Raw genomic sequence first — 23,016 nt, forward strand, 5'->3', positions numbered from 1 at the left:
ATGTTATTCATTGATATTGCTAACTACCTACTTTAGCAAGGTAAAAAGTGCATAAGGAAAAAAATTATTCTCAAATTTGATTCTTTTAGTGGATGAGCACAAAAAAAGCCACTGACGCACAGCAATATTGACAATTCTTAATATGAAGATTTTGAAATTTAGTTTGGTTCAATGCTTAAGAAATACAGATTCGGCTTTTTGCAAAAACATTTGCACACTACTAAAGGTCTGGTTACTTCACCTCTAAATTACTGAAAAACTAAGGTGATTTCATATTATGTACTTCATGTACTTCTGTCAATAAAAAGTGGCCAATTGCTTCTAAAATAACCTACCCACAAAGTAGACAGATGTTTTATTCTTTACATGCTTTCATCACTGTTGTTAGATTCTAGACATTGTTTACAATCAGAAGCTGGTTATTTCCAAAGAAAAAAATCAAACAAGCATACAAAACTTTCCAAATAAATATTAAGACTACACTCGCCCAGTTTACTCTTGGGTGGAAAAACCTGGGGTCCAAGTCAAAGATGTCTGAACTCCATAATATATTGCAGGTTTGCAATACAACAACTGGAAAATATTGATCATATTTCATTATTTTGAACTAATGATTTTTATATTAATTAATGCTTCTTCCCAGCCCAAGAGATTTAATTTGTCTGCTACATGGACCTCTGGCAGAATGGAAAAAGATGATGTCAAGGAAAAAAGCACCACCAAAAACAACAGAGGGCAGCCTTGCTACAAGCCTCCAAAAAGAGACACTTTACTACAATGGTACTAAAATAATATTTATACATGTCAGGTGGAAGATATAAAGGCTGATGGACTTTGTCACACAGAGGATACTCTGGGGAAAATGCACCTGAGAAGGACTGGGAAAAAATGCATAGAGAACACCCAAGGAAAAACAGCTGGAGGTAAAGTGTTCATAGCTGAAGATATACTGTTCATTTAAGGATAGGGAAGAGGCTAGTAATTTTCAACATAGTAACAGGCAGCTAAGAGGCTGCAATGAAGACCTGGTCCGATGAGGGCATATGGGTGTAGGGACACCAGGACTTAGCCTGACACCAAGTTCTAATAGGGAGATATAGCCCCAATGTTCCCATAGCCCAAAATGGGGCACTCCAGACTAAAGTAGTGACTTTTGCAAAAGGTTTAAAGCTACCTTGAGCCAAGGACCAGCTAAATATGGACTGAAGAGAAGGGCTTGGTGCAGAGTCCAGCAATTTGAGAGACTGATGAGACAGAAGTGTCTGTTGAACTACTTGAGAGTTATGCAGATGAACAAATCAGCCCTACAGGAGACAGGTCTTCAAGCCTGTTTAAGGAGGCTAAGAGAAGAAGTAGGTTTCTTGTTTGTTTACATTTTTAAACATTTTTAACATTGTGTGTACTTGGTGGCTACCTTGGCGTTCTTCTTGGGCTGGGAATATGCCACGAGGGCTGCCTTCCCTGGTATAGCATGTTCTGCCAATGTCGGTCAGTATTTTGCAAATGCGCGGATTTCCACTCAAAACTGAAAGGTGTGTGGTAGGGTAATTAAAGATTTCGAACTAGCAAGTGTGGGCATACATTAGTGTGTTCTGCAATGGATAGACACAGGGTCCAGGGCTAGCTCCTGCCTTGCACCCAGTGCTGTCAAGGCTGTCTCTGGCTCCAGCAACCATGATTTTGGATTAAGTGGATTCAGTAGATGGATGGAAGAATGGTCTGAAAAAAGAAAAAAAATGAGTGGATGCTTTTATACCATACTAATGTTGAGAGAAAAAATGCTTTCGTGCAGCAGGTGTAGTGTAAAATTAAATACCACATTGCGTTTTTTTAAGCTGGAAATATTACACATACACATACAAAATATGCAGGTGGTTAATTTCTCTGTATTAATTAGGCCATTCCATTTTTGAAGTCAAGTCAAAATATTCAGTGTTCTGAATACCTCATCTATAGGTGTCAAGAATGGACTCCAACAAAATACCAATATTCACTAAAAGTAGATCCTCATAAGAATGATGTGGAAATGAACATACATGCTGATGCATGGGAAATCTTGTTCTGTCTGTACTGTAGTGTTATGTTTAGGGTACTCAATTACAAGAATCTTTATCAAGATATGCAGCGATCAAAAAACATAGCAAACTGAAATAAACAAGATAACAGCTTGCCCTTTTTACTTTACCTAACCTGTGACTTAATACTACACTGGTATTTTTTTTAATAATTTGAAAGGCTATATGGATACCAAGAGATTATGAGTACAATTTAACAATACAGTAGGCTGTGTTTCACTGCAAGAGAGAACATGCACACTTTTCTTTCTTTTTTTTTTTTTTTTAATTTTGTTGTTGCAATTGACCTTTTATCTCTTCACATTAACCACTGCTACAAGACAGAAACTCAACAGAATTCAAAGAGACCAAAGGAGATAAACATTTTTACTTTTTATGAGAGCTGAAGGACAAGTTTGGTTCTTTTGATGTCTCCCCACCCCCCATTCCAGCACTGAAAAGCTGGTCAGTACTGTAGATTCAAATCTAGAGATGTCTGATCAAACCAGAGAGAAACAGCCAATAGAGAAAATAGACTTTAGAGCATCATTAAGTAAAATAATGAAGGCAGTAAAGAGGAGATACATACATTAAACATCAAAACTACAAATCCAAACACCAGCCAATCAATTCTGGATCAGATGGACAGCAGATTGACATATCTCTGTTCTGCTTGGCTAATGACCCAAACCGCTGAAATTTCAAGTAGAACTAAAGAATGATGATTTCCAAAATGTACAGGAATGAGTAAATGAAAATTTCCAGCAAGATGTCAATGGTGATTTTGTAGCAGTAGTCTCCAATAAGAGTATGGGGAATATTAGGGAGGTTCAACTGGAGAAATTTGTCAAAAAATGAGAATGTTATTAGGGAGAAACAAAGCAGTTTTTTTGTCAATCTAGTATGCAAAGTCTGACAAAACTTGTGAACAAGTATACCACGGACATTCAGAGCACAGAGATGGCAGATGGGATCAACAGCCAGCCCCATGGCATAAACACTTTATTGGGTAAGATAAAAATAATGTACATATGTACACTGGAGATGTTAGTTGATGGGATTTTTAGAATGGGACATTTTTAAACTTGTAAAATTCTAGACTTAAAACTCAACTTAAAAAATTCAAAGTATTTTCAAAGTTTGTCTAATGCTCATTTTCACATACAGTGTTGCACACATTTATATAAACCATTAACCATTTCAAACAGAAAAACCCTAAAAACAAAGCATTGAGTGAGTGGTATAAAGAATACAATAAAAAGCAGCTGACTAGACTGGCTTGTTCATGCTTCTTCTCACACAAATAGAAGTGTAATGCACCTTCTGCTCCAATGGACACCAGCTTTACTCCTTTACTTGCAATGAAGTCCAGGGCCTTGTTGACATTGTTGATCTTATGGACCCTCATTTTGCCTCGTTCTGGTTTTGGCAGCCGCTCTCCTGCTCAGTAGAGAAAGCCAGGTAAAGGTTATGTTATCAGAGAACCTTAGCCATACATCTCCCAAAGGAAATTGGCTAACAAATCTGACCTGATATGACTTCTAGCAGCAACATGAGTTTCAGGCCATCTCTGAAGTCTTCATCAATGTTCTCAATCTGGGTTCCAGCTTTACGCAAATGGGAATTGCACCAGGCAGTAAATGTCTAAAAGTACATAAAAGCACAGTGAAATTTCACACAACATGCCAATATACAATTGTTCACTTTTGATTAATGCAAACTTTTGAATAAACTTAAATAATGACCACTTTGTCTCGCATTGAAACCCTGTAGTCCGAGGTAAATGTAAGCTCACTGTAGTTCATTTACAGGAAAGTACAACTTAGGCCAAGTCTATTAAGCCTGATCTTCAAACCAAGGACAGCTCAAAAAGTAAAAAGGCTGAGCTGTAAGCGTTAAAAAAAAAAATCATGCTGGGACAGAAACATGGGCAAAGCATATTATCTCAAGTATACAGTAAAAAGGCCACACCTTCTCCAAGAATTTATAACTGTTTAACCTTGGCCTTTAAAGTATACCAGTGCTGGTGGGGGGGTTGGGTGGCTTAAACAAATGTCAAATCTTTGCACTGACCCAGATAAATCCCTAAATCACTCTATGCTCCAATGGCCACCATTCACCAGTCACAAATTAGGGGATTCCAGCCACTCTTACAAAATGGGCATCACCACATTAATGATAACAAGCCATTACTTTATGTTGTACTTCTTTCCCCATTGTACGTAGAATATATTATTTCTCAAGAAACAAATTGCCATAATAAAAATTTAATATAGTGTTGTTCACACTACGGGTCAGTCTCTGGCTAATGCTCTTCCTCAGATTTTTTTGAAAGTTGTGATGTGTCAAAAAAGCACCCAAGCAGCTACCAAACATTTTGCAAATGCAGCCACTCTTCAAAGACTATTAATTTACAAGGCAGTGGTTTCTCACATTTACAAAAAGAAAAAAAAAAAAAAAGGTTAACCATTTTGGGACTATTCTGAGAACAGACTTCTTTTTGCTCAAAATGAAATCTTATGAGAAACTAAAAGGGTAAGCACAGATACCCAAAAAATGGGTGCTCTTTGCAAACAGGTGCTCATTGTTTGGCATAGAGGTCTCCAAAGTCCATCCTTCAATCAATGTCATTAATGGATACAAAATCTTTAAACCTTGTTCCACTATTTCAAAAGCACAGTAGCCTTAATGTCTTCTGTTCTACCCACTCTCATATTTCCTCCTTTATAACTACTTTGGTTTAGTGATAAAAGACCCAAGAAAAAAGCAGGAACAACTAAAAGCCAGAGAAGGTATTCACAAATTTTGATTTATGTGCAACCAAATGTAACGAAACAGTGTACTGCCCAGTGAGTAGCTGGTAGGTCTGTTTAGAATAGGCTGGTTATATATATTAATTACAGAGTTCCTTCCTGCGTTAATGCCAAGGTAAACTAACCTTTGTCACATCATAGCACATACAGCTTGCAGGCTTGATGTCTGTCTGCACAGCCAGGGTGAGATGAGGCATGGGGCGTGACTAAATGGTAGTAACACTCTTTTCAAGCTTGCTGGCATGAAACAGCCAGAGGAGAAATTTTCTGCAATCCAACTTGGTGAAAGCAGACAGGCTGAGTGACCATGAAATCAATTGATTTACAGGTCTGCATAGAATGGGTGGGCGAGCTGTTGCCCAAGACATGAATGACAAAGCACAAGATCAAAATAATGAATCTGACTGCATGTACAATAAAAACAATTAAAAGGCACTAAAAAAGGAGTACCAAAGGCATGCAAGATACAGAACTGAAAAGGTGAGAAATGCACTAAAAGAAATGGCTCAATAGCCGGTTGTCGTACAAAGCAACACAGAGCGATGTCAGTGCATACTTGTCCAGCCAGGTGAGGTCACTAGTTTGGAATGTGGTACGTGGAGGGAGCTGTAAAGAGTGGTTCAAACTGAACGACTGACGTTAACCAGGTCACAACCCAAGTCCCTTATTCCTTGCTGCATTACGCACCAATGCATGCATGCATAGCCACTGCTCAATGAAAGGCAAACTATTATGAATTGGGAAACAAAATGAAAAACCAGAGGAGAATGGCCTATCTATTTAGGAGCCACAGGGTCTAGCATCCTTAAGTGCTGCTTCTGTTGATGCAGAAGTTCCCATAGTTCAGAGTTAGAAATACTGGCAGCAGAGTTGATTGAAGGACTTCAGCAGATAAATGGTGTGGATGTGCCTGTGCATATGAGAATCAGCGCGGCACTCTCTCACCTGGTTTGTGGCCTCAGTATAGCATTTAAGAATCTTCTGGATTATCTTTCAGAGTTAAGCCAATTCCCTCTTAACATTTAAAAGACTATTCTTGTGTCACTGCTTCTTAAAACAAAGAATGCATCAAGTTTTTTTTTATTTTAAGCATATTCTCATGGTACTTGCTCTGGCCCCTTGGAGCTCCCCTCCTGATGTTGCCAAGCAACAGGACCAGCTGGACTTTGTAGTGTGAGAAGTAACCAAGCGTTCAGGAACAGGAATGTGTCACAGGCATGTAAAAGCTTCAGTCCGTTAACGGAAAGCACAAGACAACCCATTTTGTCCAGCATGGAATTTTGCCCTTGAGCGTTAGCGCCAGCCCCCCACCCCCAAAATAATTCTAGGTACTGGAACTATACTAACCTCAGAGCTCCAACTAGCTTAGGACAGCTCCCCAGCCTTCCCCACCACAATTTCTTTTTTTCCCCAGGAGCATTAGTCCACTACTTACTCCATTCACAAGTATATCAGCCATGATCATTCTTGAAAATACATCACCCTTCAACACATCTTTGCATACAATGACATCAGTAGAAAAATTACAAAAATGGAATTCAAAATGCTATTACTTAAGACAAAGAAGCACTGAGATGTGGCAAGCAGTGTGGCATGCAGCATGTCCTGCTGCACCAGCAGCACCAGTATCAAGGTCACAGAGGACCAGACGGGGCAGACAGGAAGCAAAACCCCTCCTACTTAATAGTACATTTACTGCAAAACAGAGGCTAAAAGCAACAACCCCCAATAAGGGTGACAAAAACGAATGGCATGTTAAGAACGCAGGCATTGGACATGGCCATTGCTTTATTCTCACACAGTAAAAAGCACAGGAAGCCTCCAATAACATTTCTGTCACTTTCCTCCATTTAGCGTTCTCTAGGCCACTTCCTGCTCGCCTCAATGCACAGGAAGACCAAACACAAACTGACAATGTTGTAGAAAGTAGAGCTATTGAAACAGCTCCTAAACAACCAGAATGGTGGTGGGGGGTTGGTCAGTGTTTTGCACAATATAAAGTGCATATGGTGTCAAAGGATTACATAGATACATGTATTTAACATCACTCATTTATTGAAAGTAACAAAAGAAATGTTAACCCAGTTTTCCCTTATTTACACTTGTACGGACATGGGAAAGGAAAAAAAAAAAAATCTGACAGACACAGGCAGGCACAAACAAATTCAAAGCTCCACATATGTTCTCACAAACAGGCAAAACTGGCACTGCCCTAGGGACAAAGACACACAAACGCACAGGCCCAGACATGCATCCATTAGAAAGGGATGGTAAATGACACCACAAAGGTTAACTGAGATGCAAACTCATGAGCAGCAGACTAAAAAACTTTGTTTTAGGAGGCACAGCTCAGATGGGGGCATTTGTGCAAGAGAAAAAGACCTTACGATGTAGGTCTTTTGAAGGTAATGCCTCTCTGACATCAGTGTTGGCTTACGTCATTCATTTCAATAGAAATTCAAAGTAACAGCTTCTGGGCGCCTACTTGAAATTCACCAGCGGTGCAGGTATGCTGCCCGACAGGCCCAACCAGACACTCAAGTAAACTCAGACACCACATATTGGACTTATGCCCTTTTATGGTAAGAAATTCAGCAGGTGCATCCTCCCAGAGTACCTTTCTCACTACGGAAACACTAAAAAAACCCCTGACAGCTGATTCCCAATGAAAACTAAGCAGCAGCCTCAGAAGGGAAGCTCAGAGTCAAACCAAGACACCAATATATTAAATAATGTTCCATAGGTACACCACTTATGCTCTCTCCTCTGCCTGTTGAGCAAAGTACAAGGTTTAAATTGCAGTGCTGTCTTGTTGTACACAGTCCCTGCCAAACATCAACTTTATTTCAAGCAATATTTCACAATGCAGATGCATCACTGTGGTTAGTCTCACAGAGTTGTGAAGTTGAGAAACTGCTGAATTTCCTGCCAACTAATCAAGGTCAGCCATATCCTCAAAGTAACCACACAAAGGAAGACCCCTCCAACAATAACCTAAACTCAATTTTCATAAAAAGAATCTCTGGGAAGGCGTACCTGAAAGCACATATAGGTTTTGGCACAAGACTTCTAATTAAGACTTAGACTTAGAATCTACAGATACAGATTGAGAGCTCAGGATACTAGTTATGCTACTTGAAACACAATGACCAATCAGAGAGGGCACTTCAGTGAAAGACTGCTAAGCAGTACTACTTATACCCCATGAGAAATAGTAGAGAAAGGCCAACTAAATGACTATTCTCTTCTCAGTAAATGAGTGGCATTTGGTGGAAAACGTGTCAGAAATAACTGCCCTAAGTGATTCAGGGTTAAAGGGAGAAGTGAGACCGTTGAGAAACACGTTAGCAGCATTCCAAAGAGAAAAGCTGGCATCTGCTCCTCCCAGAAAGCCTGCTCCACCCAACAAAACACATACCAGCTCAACAATGTGATCTATATTCTATCAAATTCAGCAATACGGTCCTCCTCTTCACACTAAAGCAGACACACATTTCAATATCAGACAAACTTGTCCCCGATTTTAACAAGGTAAATTCTTCCTCAGTTTTTTTCCTGTTGCTTTCTTAAGTTATGCAATGCTACGAGGCTCATACATCCAGAGCTGTGAATTTGGGAGTCGGAAGCAGTTATTGGATTACTTGAGTCAGAATTATTAAAAATGCACCAACTCCGACTAAATGTAAATTGAAAAATAATGTGTTAAAATTCCTAATTGCAAATACAGTATACTAACGAAAAAAAAACTTTTTTCTTTTAGCCTTTCAAAAAAATGTAACCTCTTTTTAAATTCTGTATGTTCAGTCTTTTGTTTAATATTACTCAAGGTGTGTGTAATGTTTTAATACAGTGATCCCTTCTCAATCGTGAGGGTTGCGTTCCAGAACCCCTCGCAAAAGGTGAAAATCCACGAAGTAGAAACCATATGTTTATATGGTTATTTTTATATTGTCATGCTTGGTTCACAGAAACACAGGAACTTTATTCAAACACTGAAAACAAACATTTTTCTCTTTTTTAAAAGTTAAAACGTGCTCCATGACAAGACAGAGATGACAGTTCCGTCTCACAATTAAAAGAATGCAAACATATCTACCTTTTCAAAGGAGACACAGAGAGAGAGACACACAGAGAGAGAGGCAAACAATCAAAAATCAATAGGTGCTGTTTGAGCTTTTAAGTATGCGAAGCACCATGCGGGAAGCATGTCACTTGACAAAGCAGCTGCAAGGAAGCCCAGCAAGGAAGGGAGCAATGTCAAGGTGGTCTTTCAGCATTTTTTAAACGAGCGTCCGTATCCTCTAGGGGTGCGAACAGCCCCCCTGCTCACACCCCTCCGTCAGGAGCAGAGAATGTCAGAGAGAGAGAGAGAAGCAAACAATCAAAAATCAATAGGTGCTGTTTGAGCTTTTAAGTATGTGAACCACCGTGCGGGAAGCATACCGCGCAACAAAGCAAACACAAGTAAGCCCAGCAAGGAAGGGAGCAATGTGAAGGTAGTCTTTCAGCGGTTTTTGAGGAGCGTCCGTATCCTCTAGGGGTGTGAACAGCCCCCGTGCTCACAATATATTTGAGGAGTTTTATTTAATACGTAATACGTGCTCTGACTGGGTAGCTTCACAGCCATCTGCCAATAGCATCCCTTGTATGAAATCAACTGGGCAAACCAACTGAGGAAGCATGTACCAGAAATTAAAAGACCCATTGTCCACTGAAACCCAGGAACCAGCGAAAAATCCGCGATATATATTTAAATATGCTTACATATAAAATCCGCGATAGAGCGAAGCAGCGAAAGTCGAAGCGCGATATAGCGAGGGATTACTGTATAAAAAAACTAGAGGGCTTTGCACCCTGCTTGCTTCGCTCACCAACATACCCACCCCCGGCCTGCACTATGCACCAGCCACTTCGCATCTCTGCCACTAGCGTATGTGGATTTCACTTTCACCAAACAACATATCTTAATTCTCGTGGATATACCTCTTCATTGGGAAGAAACACTACTTTTCCCTGATGGCAACATGACTTAGATGATCTACAAGTCTCTGACATAAAGTTTAAATCCGAACAATATATTCAATCTCTTTTTGCTGTTCCATTATTTCACCGAGAAATAATTTCCATTTGTTTGCAGTAATGTGATCTTTACTTTCATTTTTTTGAGACTTTCAAATTGTAGTACTTTCATTATATCTAACCTCCTCCGTATCATGTATACCATGTGTATCACATGTATACACAAGTGTATCACACCAATGTTTTTGAATTCTTTATGACGTTCTACTTTGTCATCTACTCTTTGTCTTTTGTTTCCTGCCCTAGGTGTGGTTAACACTAGAATTGCCAAAGCCTACGAAAAAACTCGTAAATCCATCCCACCTTAAATCCCTTCACACCTCTCTGTCCTTTCCTCAATGTTGCACCCTAACGCAGGTTCTTTTTCTGCAGTTATATTCTTAAATAAAAGTGCACTTGTTTTGTTATACTTGTACCTTTTGTGAAAGTGTTTATTTGATATTTGGACTTCAGGCTTCACACATTATATGCTTCATGTCTCGTGTTTTGGGTGGGGGGGGGGGGGTTTTGAGGGGGCTCAAAGCACACCAAGGAGATGCGGTCGGATCAGCTGCTGATCTGGCTGCTGCTGTCGAGCTGCGCATCGATCATTTAAAAGCCTGTGCAGCAGCTGTCCTTTTGTCTCACGGGACGTTAAAGTGTCTCCGGGAAAATAACGTATCGTCTCCTTCCAAGATTTGTTTTTAATAATAGAGAGACATGAAAAATGTTTGTTGTAACGATGTTTACACATAGATTGTTGTAGACAAGGTACACACATAAAATGTATGTGTTCCAAATAATGATATAGTATTTACTCTATACAACTCTAAGCAACTGACAAGCAGGTAAACAGACTTGAGCCGAGAAAACTTTGTGCGGCGGTAAAGGGATGTGATAGCAGGCTGCTTATTGACACATTTACAAGACAAAAGACGGTGACGGAGAGGTGCAAAGGGATTTAAGGTGGGACGGATTTATGAGTTTTTTCATAGGCTTTGGTAAGTCTTGTGTTACATCTCTTGGCACAAAGTCTCATCTCGCGGGATGTGAAAGTATCTCTCTGAAAGAGTCTTGTCTCATCCCAGAATTTTATTTATTTTATATATGTATAAATAATCGAGAGAAAGGCCAGAACAGCACCACTACGGCCTTTTTAAACCCAAATTTTTAACCGGTGAGGATGCTAAAAAGTAGCCTGATGATTCATGCAGGCAGGGATAAAATGCTTTGCATCTTGTATGTTATGTGCTTTGAGTAAACATAATAAATACACAACCTTTACATACATGCTAAATACCAGTGTGGCTGAAACAGAGGAAAGACATTCAAGGATGCTGCCCTAAGAAGCAGAGCTTTAAAAAAAAGCCATATGAGAAACTGGCAAATAAAAGAAAAGGGTTAGGGTATCTGATACTGCTCGCTTCGACATTTCTGTCTCAGCAGCAAGCTAATTTGTGTGCCTTTAACGAGAAAGCATACAGGAAACACGCGCACAAACAGAGGCACGACTGAATTTCTATGAATTCTATTAATCTATTATAATCTATTGTATTAGCTTAAAAACCAACAAACTAGAAAATAGTATCTGAATGATAGAAGTACAGATTATTTAATCGTTAAATTTATTGGGAAGTTTTGTAACAGTCACTCCTTCAGTCTCTAAATTCCTCACAGTTCCGTTTTTAAATCTAAAATCCATTTTTATACATTAATTCCGTGATTCCATCCATGTTTTCCACATCGCAGAAATCATAGGGCCCTATTAAACCCACTACTAACCAAGGACAACCCAGCAGAAAAGTGGCTAAAATGAAGACCTGTAGACATATGCAAGTTAACACAAACTTCCAATTTTTTAACATACTGATAAGACAACTTGTAAAGTTCACTTGTGAAACAAGCTGGCTATACAACCATTGACTTTTCTTTTCAAAATTTTCAAGAGGATTCCCAGTCTATGCCCACTCTTCATCAAACCCTCCTTCCAAAAGACCATGGAAAAATGTTATAGGAAGAAATAATGTTAATTTACTATATATGAACACCGACAACAAACTGAACACTAAAAACTGGGGGGTAAAACACTTTACCTACATAGTAGCAAGTTAAAATTTAACACCACCCCAAAACATTTATAAGTGCAGAGATTAAGAAAATTGCCTAATGTTCTCATAAAACACACATATAAACAAACAAGTGACTTTCTTAAGGTTAAACAGTGAGTCAAAGGTGAACATTGAACACAAAACCGCTGGGTTTATAGCTAAAGAATCAGCCACTGTACTTTGCTGCCTGCCACAAAACTTAGTGCAGGACTCATCTCCGATGGGAAGTGCAAATAGAGATCTGCATCAGCCTTCACTCAAGAAAGTACATGTGCCACCTTAAAAAGAACTGCTGCCTTCTCTCATCACATATTATATAAAAACAGAAAGCTGTACTATGCAACCTTTTGCTCACTATCTTGTCATTATCCTCATCTATACTGAATATATTAGCTTAGATTAATGATCCTTTAATGTGTGCTTGCAGTTGCTGATCTCAAAGCCAAGTCATGTCAATTTCAATGACTGAAAATCCCTGGGTATGTCATATTTACAGTATTGACCAAGTACGGACCTTTTACCACAGCTGATCCAGCTTCTTTTTCTGACAGCCAGAAACGTGCTGCCTGATGCACCCTGCGTTGTATAAAGGATTAAGAGCTACAGAGAGTTCAGAATCAATCTCAGCCTTTTCCCTTTCTTTGTTGTATTCTATTATGGTACATAAAACACTTCTGTTTGTCAGGTCAAAAACACATTATTTCTCACCGCCTCATTATATGTACTGTACTTTCAGATGAGCATTCATTGGTTGGCAGCTCTCACAAAAAGGAAAATCTCTTCTCAGTATTTAGGCTATAGCTAAAAACAAAATTCTGACCATTGTTATCCAAAGCACTGGATGAAAGCTGACCTCTTACTTTAGTCCAAGATGAAAAAAGGAGAAAAAAAGAGGTCAGACAGACAAGGTATTTAAAAAAAAGTACTGAATGTGAAGCAATTATTTAAACTTATTATTAAAAATCAGACTGAACATGTTAAGAGTTTACTTCTATTGTTTTAGTGTGGTTTATGCTGCAAATAAAAAGTAACATCATGTTCCTGTTAAAAGTGAACCAGATGTTCACATGATAAAGTATGAAGGCCAGACATCAGAAGCGGCAACGTTGAAAGGTCCTACACCACATTAACGCAGTATTTACCAAACATCTATCTAATAGCACAGCATACTTTTTACACCAAAAATAAAACAAATGACTCAAGTACAATAATGAATAAAATTAATGTTATTTAGAGGTCCTTTGCACAGGGAAGGTACTTATCAGGCAAGATATAGGCCAGAGCAGGGGTTCTAAGGTAACAGATACAGCTCAGCTTTCGGAGCTCATCTCACCAAGAAATTCAAGGTGGCCAGCCTTCTCTGCCAGTGTATGTGACAAAACAACTCACAGCTATCCAAGAGAAATTAAAAGCTAGGTTTAAAGACAGCTCCTAAGTTGATGCAATTTGAAGAGTAATATGCCCATTTTTCAGGACTAAAGGCCCAGAGTGATTACAGTATATGTAATCAATCCCTCCTGGTCAAAGGAGCCAGAAAAAAAGAACTGTAGACTCACAGCACATTTTAAGTACTGTAATTTCAACATTCACATTCAACAGTCTTAAATTGCAGAGTTTCTTTTTGGTTTTTTTGGGTTTTGTTTTTTTTAACATAACTTAGGGTACTTCAAACAATGACCCCAAGGGTTGAAAAATTATTAAAATCCAACAAAAAATATACAAAAATGACTTGGCATTATCAACAAACCCTCAGCCAAAAGGGTGACATTCCCACACAAGTGGGAGCCGACTTCATTGTAACATTCTTAGCAAAACTGCAGGACATTTATAACTTTAAAGCCTGAAACATTATCCTACGGAGAAAGCCCATTCACTGATGCATATATTTCTGCTATGAAATTAAGCACCTGATTAGCAAAGAAGTAACGCAGGATCCTGGGACCCAATCATAGACACGAAACATTATTTCACAATATCGGCCAAAAATTGGACACCAGAAGAATGGACTCGTATACTCAAGAATTTTGACTAACTATATCCTGGTCTTTCCTATTTATTAGATCAGATATACATATACATACATACATGCACAGTATACAGCAATCCAATATGCATCTTTCACGATCTGAAGGCTATAGAATACTAAGTGGGTCAGTTAAGACCTTAAAAATAGGAAGTCAGAGATGAGAACTATACATGCCTATCAGCATATGTACTGTACATATCGGAAACAAGGAGTAAACCTTGACATTTTAAGTTTGGGGAGAAAAAGCCACTTAATAAAAATTCCAATCTTTATGCAGGTTTGACTGATGATGTAGACCAGCTATAAAGATGCATAACCACGAGTACACCACCCCATTACAATGAGAAAATAGTAGTGGGTAGGTGTGCTAATAATAGATCAAAAGATGTCCTGTCAAACAAAATCTAAACTCTTTCTTCAGCTACATGAGGAGTTGATACCAACATATTTTTTAAAGGGCAGCATGGTGGCGCAGTGGTAGCGCTGCTGCCTCGCAGTAAGGAGACCCGGGTTCGCTTCCCGGGTCCTCCCTGCGTAGAGTTTGCATGTTCTCCCCGTGTCTGGGTGGGTTTCCTCCGGGTGCTCCGGTTTCCTCCCACAGTCCAAAGACATGCAGGTTAGGTCGATTGGCGATTCTAAATTGGCCCTAGTGTGTGGGTGTGTTTGTGTGTGTCCTGCGGTGGGTTGGCGCCCTGCCCGGGATTGGTTCCAGCAGATCCCCGTGACCCTGTGTTTGGATTCAGCGGGTTGGAAAATGGATGGATGGATGGATATTTTTTAAAGCAATTCACACCTATTCAACACTGTTCCTCCTCCGCCCCCCCCCCCCCCCCCCAAGTTTAATGTACGACTCATTCTTTACTGGCTACCAGTAATATACCTCTGAAACAAAATATTGAGATATACTTTTTCACACATATAATGAAACTGTATATTTAACTCCTTTCTTATGCCAATGGCTATCCCCAATAACATTTACCATTAACTACTTCCGGTTGTTCTTTCATTTTCACGAACAATCTTGCTCAACCTCTCCTTCAATTTACCAGGTTTTCACACTTCTTTAATCATTTAGTTTTTTTTTTTTTGCATACTATTGCTTTTCCCTGAACTAAAGGGATTTATACACTTACTTGTAAATACTGTCCGTGGCATTATCTGAATTTTTTTAATGGTGTGAAGTACTAATGTATTCTTTCCATTCCCCAGGTTACAGAGTTGAGCTAAGAAACCATCTTGCTAGTTCATCAATACACTATGGCTCAAATGCAGTCCTTCCATACATATTGTTAATAATGCAGACTTATTCAGAAGAAAGTACTAGAATTAACAGAACTTTCCAACATATGTACCAAAAAGCGTACATATAATAGGGCGGAGTGGTGGCTCTGAGGCTAAGGAGCTGTGCTGGTATCCTGAAGGTTGCCGGTTCGAATCCCCGTCACTGCCAAAAAGGCCACTGCTCTGCTGGGCTGCTCCAGGGGCGCTGTACAATGGCTGACCCTGCGCTCTGACCCCAAGGGGTATGCGAAAACTACCAAGTTCCTAATACTAGAAATTGTATATGGCGAAATAAAAACAAAAAAAAAACAAAAAGCAGGGAAACATGCATGGTTCACGGTTATTGGTTTAACATTTAACTACCAGAATTGCACAGTTACTGTATTCATTAAGTAGATGTTTCTATCCAAAGCGCCTTCCAAAAACAGACACAAACACAGGCACTCAAGTAAAGGGGAGTTAATTTAGAGAAATGACTGCTTATGAGCTTATGCCAAAGATGATTTCACTGCCCTATTTATATAATGAATGTATCCGACTTAATTGCTGTTTAAAGATAACTGGAATAATAAAAAAATGACCACAATTACTATTCTCATACATATTTCCAAGCAATTAAAAAAAGAACACTCATTAACTACACCATATTAGGCCAGGACCTGCTTTCAAACTGCTAATACATGCAAAAGAACTTGTAAGAATGAAAATGGAGGACAAAGGGAAATATATAAATGTCTCAAAGTAGCATCTTTTGTAAACTACAATTTCTTTAGGATGGGAAACATTTATTAGCAGGGTTCACCCACCATCATTCCAAATTAAAATCGCAAGTTTTCACAAGTATTTGTGCAGTTTATTATGCTTTTTTAAAGTTTCTCCATGCCAAATAAAAATATTATGGGAAAGTCTATGCTGCTGGAAAGTTATACATCCAAGTAATAAACAAAATACAATCATGACTGAGATCACAATAAATGATACAGTCTTCCTTTAATATATTGAAGCTCTTTTTATAAAAAATATCCAAGACAGCATGATTGTCTTATTTATACTGTATAGCCCATAGTATTGTTAATGTTTCACTTTAATGAGCAGTAGTCAAAGCACAGTTAATTGTTTATTACAATTTCATACAAAGTCTACCTTGTTTTCCTTGCTTAAATACATGATAATGGTCAGCTATTTACCGACTTGCCTCACTCCTGATTCATTTTAAAGAGCCAATAAGTAGAACATGGTTAAAATATACAGGTAGGCTCTTCCAGGTTAAAGATCCTGATTTTATCAAGAAAAAAAATTAAAACTGTTCAAAATTTGGAAAAAGTGAACACATCCACACCAATAAGTGCAAGGCCAGCACAAGATTAAGTGCATACATAATCTAATTACACAAATGAAGGTGTCCGCTTCCCTAAATCATAACATAAAAAGCTATTTGCAGTAGCCTCTTAAAGTTATTGTCATTACTTAACTCCTGTAGTTTAGCAGTACTAAACTTGTACTGACGCACTGAACATTTTCAGAATGAATTGGCCCAACCTGCAATGCAATTTTGTTTATTTAAATTACTTCATCATCAGCATACACACAAATGTGGGTAGATGATCAGCTTAATAAAAAAGTGGCAAAACTACTATACGCCCCCTTTGGGATTTGTTTATTTACAGTTAAGCATAAAATTCCACACATCTTTCCTAGGTGAAAACTCTGAACACACAAGTTATTTTATATTTCAACATTCTTTCAAGACAAGCAGAGAAGACAACTTGAGTAACAAATTCGAAATGTGAATCTAGACAGGGCAAGTGAAAAAGTAGGGATATGTGGAGGAGGTGGGGGAGTCTAGGAGCAGTGCTGTTAATGCCTTTAGCAAGCAATGATGAGCAAGCTGCTACTAAGGCCAACTGTTTTCTGTAGACTGAGAATTCTCCTCTGAAAACCTCACTTTGCCTCCAATGACCAAGTCTGTCACAATTATGAAACAAAACACACCCCATCAAAGTGATTTTAAGGTAGGAGGAGGAGAGAAAAAAAAAAAAAAAAAAACACTTCCCGAGAGGAAGATTATGGTGATGAAACAAACTGAATATTGCTTAACTCTATAACAGTGTACACTCCTCGTTCTGTGTTGAGCTTTTTTATACTCTTACATTACACAACTCATTAAATATTATTACTACATTAAAATGCAGGCTTCCTTGAAGTCTGAACAAACTATTCCATAGATTTAATTACAATGACTAACTGAAGTGTTCATCCTTGGAGTGAGCTGTTACAATATTTACAGTATTGGTACAAAGCTGACCCTTATTGAACTGAATAATTGTACAGTTAACCCTTAAACTTTATGCAAAAATGTATTTACATAAACATGTTGCAAAGTTGAAAGTCTTTAAAGAAAGTAAAGAGATGCAAAATTTAATTACCAAGACTACTGTGAATTTCCCCTTGGAATAAAGTATCTATCAATCTATCTATCTATCTACAACTAAAAACAAGGGAATGTAAATATGTGCAGAAAACAGCAACAAAGCACGTGTCCCCTGACAAGATACACTGTTCTGCAAACAGAGTATAGGAGATTAGTCTTGCACTATATAAGCTTTTTAAAAGTCCGGCACATGTCAAAGAAAGAAAATGAAGACTGAAATAAGCACTAGAGGATATGGGTGGAAAAAGTTTGATATGCACCAATCCTACATCAGTGAAACGAGAATCTGGAATAAAATGCACAGCTTTTGTAAAAGATACCTAGCTAGCTTTAAAGAAAACTACTGGAAGTGAATGTGCAATAAAAAAAAATATGCCACAAAATGTTAACCTTTATCCTCAGAGATCTCTGTAAGCATTGTTTTTGTTTTTAATTCTTAAATCATAGGCAACCTACTGGCATTAACTAAAAGCTTAGTTTAATCAGAACAGTTTAGTTTTCATTTTATATACTCACAAATACAAAGGCATCATTAATCATTTTTAAGTCTCGTTTTAATTCACTCTTTTTCAATTGTATTTATGTAATTTCTTTTATTGCTGGAAATCAAATATCAGACACACACATACAAAAATGTGCTCAATTTCACCTTGTAAAAATGTAAACCTTACTGAAGAGTCAATTGCTCTCTGAGAAAGCAAACTTTAAAATATGATTCTATGATTTTAAAAAAATGTTATACTACCAAAACTGAACACTTAAATTCTTTAGACAGCTCTCACACCCACCAAGTGCAAACTTCGTAACTGAAATAGCTAGCTTTCCAAAAACATTTCCATCTAAATGCAGTGTCTCAAGTGCTATTGTATAAAATCAAGAATCTCATTTTCACAATTTCCATTTGTATAAAACTGACTAAGGTCCCAGCAACACTAACTGAAAGTAATGTGATTTGATGGTATTTGATGTTGTGATCCATACTAGAAAAACACGTTTTACACACAATAGTAGAGTCACATTCATATATATCTGTTTCCAAAGCAGCAAATTGTGCATTACATGTGAAACTGAACAGAATATTTCAAAAGTCTTCAAATAACACTGTGGCATTTTTTTGAGGGTCATCTCATATGTTACATCACTTTATTAAAAAAAAACTTCCAGAATACACTAAGGGCCCAACAAAGGGAGGAGTCATAGGCATAACTAAATAAATACGAAATGTAGAATTTAAAGTTAAAGAAATTATTCATTGATATTTTAATTGTGAAGTCGATTACGACCTACGCAAAGTGATTCTGAACTGCAATAAGTAGCAGTTATGATGTATGGATGTTATAAGATGTCTCTTACCGAACATTTCTAAAATAAACTTCGAAAAAGCACATTTAATGCAAATTACAAAGACGAGTAATTCCCAAAAGATTCTGAATCAGAGTAATTCATGAAGGAGACAATTTTTAATTGCTACAAGCTCTCAGAGATTTAAACAATTAAAAAAAAAGTTTATATAATAAATTTTCAAGATCAGTTTTTGGTGATAACTTAGTTTAAAGCTATAAAGACAATGGATCACAGAGACTGCAGCATTTTCAATGCCATCATTGAACATTTAAAACAGGTCATACCAATCCTCATAAAGGTTAATGACAGACTTTTCCTGTTTGACGAAACAGAACCTTAGGTCTGATGGTAAAGCAGTAATAAATACTTTAAGATTAACTGTCTTAGACCTTTAATAAACTTATCCTTTAGACAAGTGGCAAGAATGGCAATGTTGGCTATAGGTGAAAAGACAGTGTTATACACTGCAAGCCTGAGTTCACACATCCATTTACTTTTCATAATTTTTTTTTTGGTATCACTATTTCAAAATTTGTAAAAAAAAAGATTTTCTGGTACAAAAAAAAAAAAAAAGTTTTGAGTAAAGATTATATCAATCAGGATTGTGGAAATTATCTACTTGTAAATGAAAATCACATATTAATTTTCTGTCGGCAGCATTATATTCAAAAAACACCTTAAACATTGTCAATGATTTGATCTGTGTTATTTTGAATTTTCTCAGTCATTTAAAGTTAGAATATGAGCTTTTTGCAGAAAGCACCTTAATAAAAGTAGTTTGAACAGACTCTTTCAATATCAATAGTTTTAAGTTCTGACAAGAACAAAATGTAATGTGTTATCAATTTATACAGCATACAAAATGCAACAATGCAAAATGCTAATTTTGATTCTAATAAAAGTAGCAAGACCCATATGGATAGATTTCTTGGTCAATGGATTATTGTTATATTGTTAGAACACTGTTATGCATTTTCTACTATACACAAGTATGTAAGCTTATAAACTCAATTACTGGAGCATGCTACCAGTTTTAGGATATACACTACTTCAGCGTTTCTCAACCTTTAAGTATTTGCGACCTGTGTTTTCACAACAGTTTAAATCGCGGCCCCCTAACGTTTTTTTTGAAACCCTAATAAAATTTATTCCTATATTTTTTGCTGCGGATACACCTCTACAAGTTTAAAATTTCCCTATGAATAGCGAAATTACGTCACATATGGTAACATTCGCGCCCCCTTTTTTGTTACTTCTCACGCCCCACAGTTTGAGAACTACTGCACTACTTAATTGTATGTAAACATTCAAATTTAGCTACAGCAAGTTGAAGCCTGTGTGGACGGAGCAAGTACCTTTCCCTAAACTGTGCTTCATTTGGTTTGCCATATGGGTTCATCTCCACATTTGTACCTGTGTCAGAAGGCAAAAAAAAACCGCCCACTCCCCATCATGCTACTGCAACAAACACGTAAGTTTTGGGGCAATTAAAGGCAGCAAAGTCTTTGTCAGATTCATGAATGAAACACACACACAAAAAAAATCTAAATACTGCTATTTATTGCAAAATGGATCACATCAGACTGCAAACCTCTAAAAATAATTAGATACACAGCTGACATTACTCAGAGATGTCTGACAATTCTTTCACACTACCTTCACATGGGACAAATACAGTATGTCACATATCAAGCATTTATATGAAAGACAAATCTTCGCAATTTCAGCAGCTAAGAAGTTGTACAGCAGTCACATTCACAGGGAACTACTAGACATTGTTGAACTACCTTGGTTAAACATGTGATTAAGATTAACTGCAATGGAAGATTTTAATCGTTAAAAGCCTTAGTTAAATAAATGCTTCCTTTAACAAATGACAAATTAAAAAATGTGCATTTCGTTTTCCTCAAATTTGGTATATTAATATGCTAAATATAATCAATCCTTAGGAGAGTCTCTCAGAAATGCTAAAAGGTAAAGTACGTTATTACATGAAGAAATGTGAAAATATGTCAGTACCATATGCAATAATTTTAATCATATGCAAATTTTAATGCAATTATGTAAATTCCACACAAAATTAGAAAACCATATCCAAGAACTAAAAAAAAATTAAAAAATCTAAACAAACAACACTTAAACCAAAGTAATCCAAAACTAATACACAGTAACTCAAAGAAAGGAAATAAAACCATCCATCCATCCATTTTCCAACCCGCTGAATCCGAACACAGGGTCATGGGGGTCTGCTGGAGCCAATCCCAGCCAACACAGGGCACAAGGCAGAAAACAATCCTGGGCAGGGTGCCAACCCACCGCAGGACACACACAAACACACCAAGCACACACTAGGGCCAATTTAGAATCGCCAATTCACCTAACCTGCATGTCTTTGGACTGTGGGAGGAAACCGGAACGCCCGGAGGAAACCCACGCAGACACGGGGAGAACATGCAAACTCCACGCAGGGAGGACCCGGGAAGCGAACCCGGGTCTCCTAACTGCGAGGCAGCAGCACTACCACTGCGCCACCGTGCCGCCCAGGAAATAAAACTATTTCAACATAGTCCTACATACTATTTTGAGGATCTTTTCTAATGGAGATATAAATACAATTCAAAATAATATCTCATGAAAAAAGTTTAATGGTTTGATGAATGTGCCTGAATGATTTTACAGAAAAATAGTAGTACTGTGAAAAATTAAGAAAATTTAAAATCAAGTATGTATGTATTGTTTAATGGTGACCTGCCCTCCCATACAGACTGCTTTCCAACGAATACCACCACTTGTCTAGTTAAAGAGATTGCATCAAACCCATTTACTTCAACACAGGGTGAGAGATGGGAGGGGTCAACAGTTTATACCGATGCCTTTGGGCACAGGTAAGGACTACATTCTGAAATGAAACCAGCCCATTACATGGATAAATTACATAATAGGCAATGAATATTAATCCATTCCTCTGCCATACATAAGAATGTGCGAGTTAGGCCAAACAAAGACTCAAAACGGTCACTATATGAGACTGTGAGGGCAGGTGACTGAGAATGTAAACGGATACACAGATACTAGATTTTGGAAAAACAATTGATGCATGAATTGGTAAAAATTACACAATGAACAGACTGCCCAATGTAGAGTTTTTCTTCCAAATGTCAGACATGAACTTCTTTTGTTGCAGTCATGGCTTGAAGAGGGTGGAGGAAAAAAGGGCCAAACACAATAGAATAGGCATCAGAACTTTTAGTGCATGCAACCTGCTAATGGCATATTATGGTTAATCCACTAAAAACAGTTTCAGGTTAAACATGGAAGGTGATATTTTCGGGCTCATGTGAAATGTTTACCTTTCCAGACCTTCCAGATGGAGCAGGCAAAGCCAAGGATTTCAAAAGCAGTTTCTATATGGCTGCAGGTTTTTTGTTGAACAAACTGAGTAATAAGAAATCAATTCTTGTTTTGTTATGGAACATTTCGTGGGTTCTTCTTTCATTATGTTGCATCCGAAATTAATACATTTTGCTTTGCTGGGAAAAACAATATTTTTTGTAAATGGGATCAGATTGGAATCCCTGAATTTCTCATTACTCCAACCCCCCAATATTATTGCATTCAGACTTCACCTACATAATTAGTGTGACCAGATAGTCATTTCACAGTTGTCTACCTTATTTGCAGCCCATTTAAATCCATGTAGCAAAGGTGGTTCTCCTTATTGCTTCAACAGATTTTTGACTCACTCTTTTCCTACAAAGCAAAACTGATGCCACAAAAAAGTGATTGGGTTATTATACTAGCAAATTATATCTTACATTGCTTGTCTATTTTCTTAACACAATCAGCAAACCTCTTAAGGAAGTTAGTAATTGAATTCCGTTGTTACTGGTAGCTGTGTGGT

At 37.7% G+C, this 23,016-nt stretch overlaps 1 protein-coding gene across 6 annotated transcripts in view; it reads right to left on the reverse strand.

Moving 5' to 3' along the window:
- Nucleotides 1-23,016, reverse strand: part of LOC114668350 (alpha-actinin-4) — a 57,685-nt gene that overhangs the window by 21,062 nt on the left and 13,607 nt on the right. For all 6 annotated transcript variants that reach the window (XM_051921429.1, XM_051921428.1, XM_051921427.1 and 3 more), the window contains exons 2-3: nucleotides 3,584-3,698; nucleotides 3,375-3,494 (exon numbers count right to left, since the gene is read on the reverse strand). In XM_051921429.1, the coding sequence (XP_051777389.1) occupies nucleotides 3,375-3,494; nucleotides 3,584-3,698 (235 nt within the window). The remainder of the gene's footprint in view (nucleotides 1-3,374; nucleotides 3,495-3,583; nucleotides 3,699-23,016) is intronic.

This window comes from Erpetoichthys calabaricus, chromosome 18 (assembly GCF_900747795.2).
Source record: "Erpetoichthys calabaricus chromosome 18, fErpCal1.3, whole genome shotgun sequence".
NCBI lineage: Eukaryota > Metazoa > Chordata > Cladistia > Polypteriformes > Polypteridae > Erpetoichthys > Erpetoichthys calabaricus.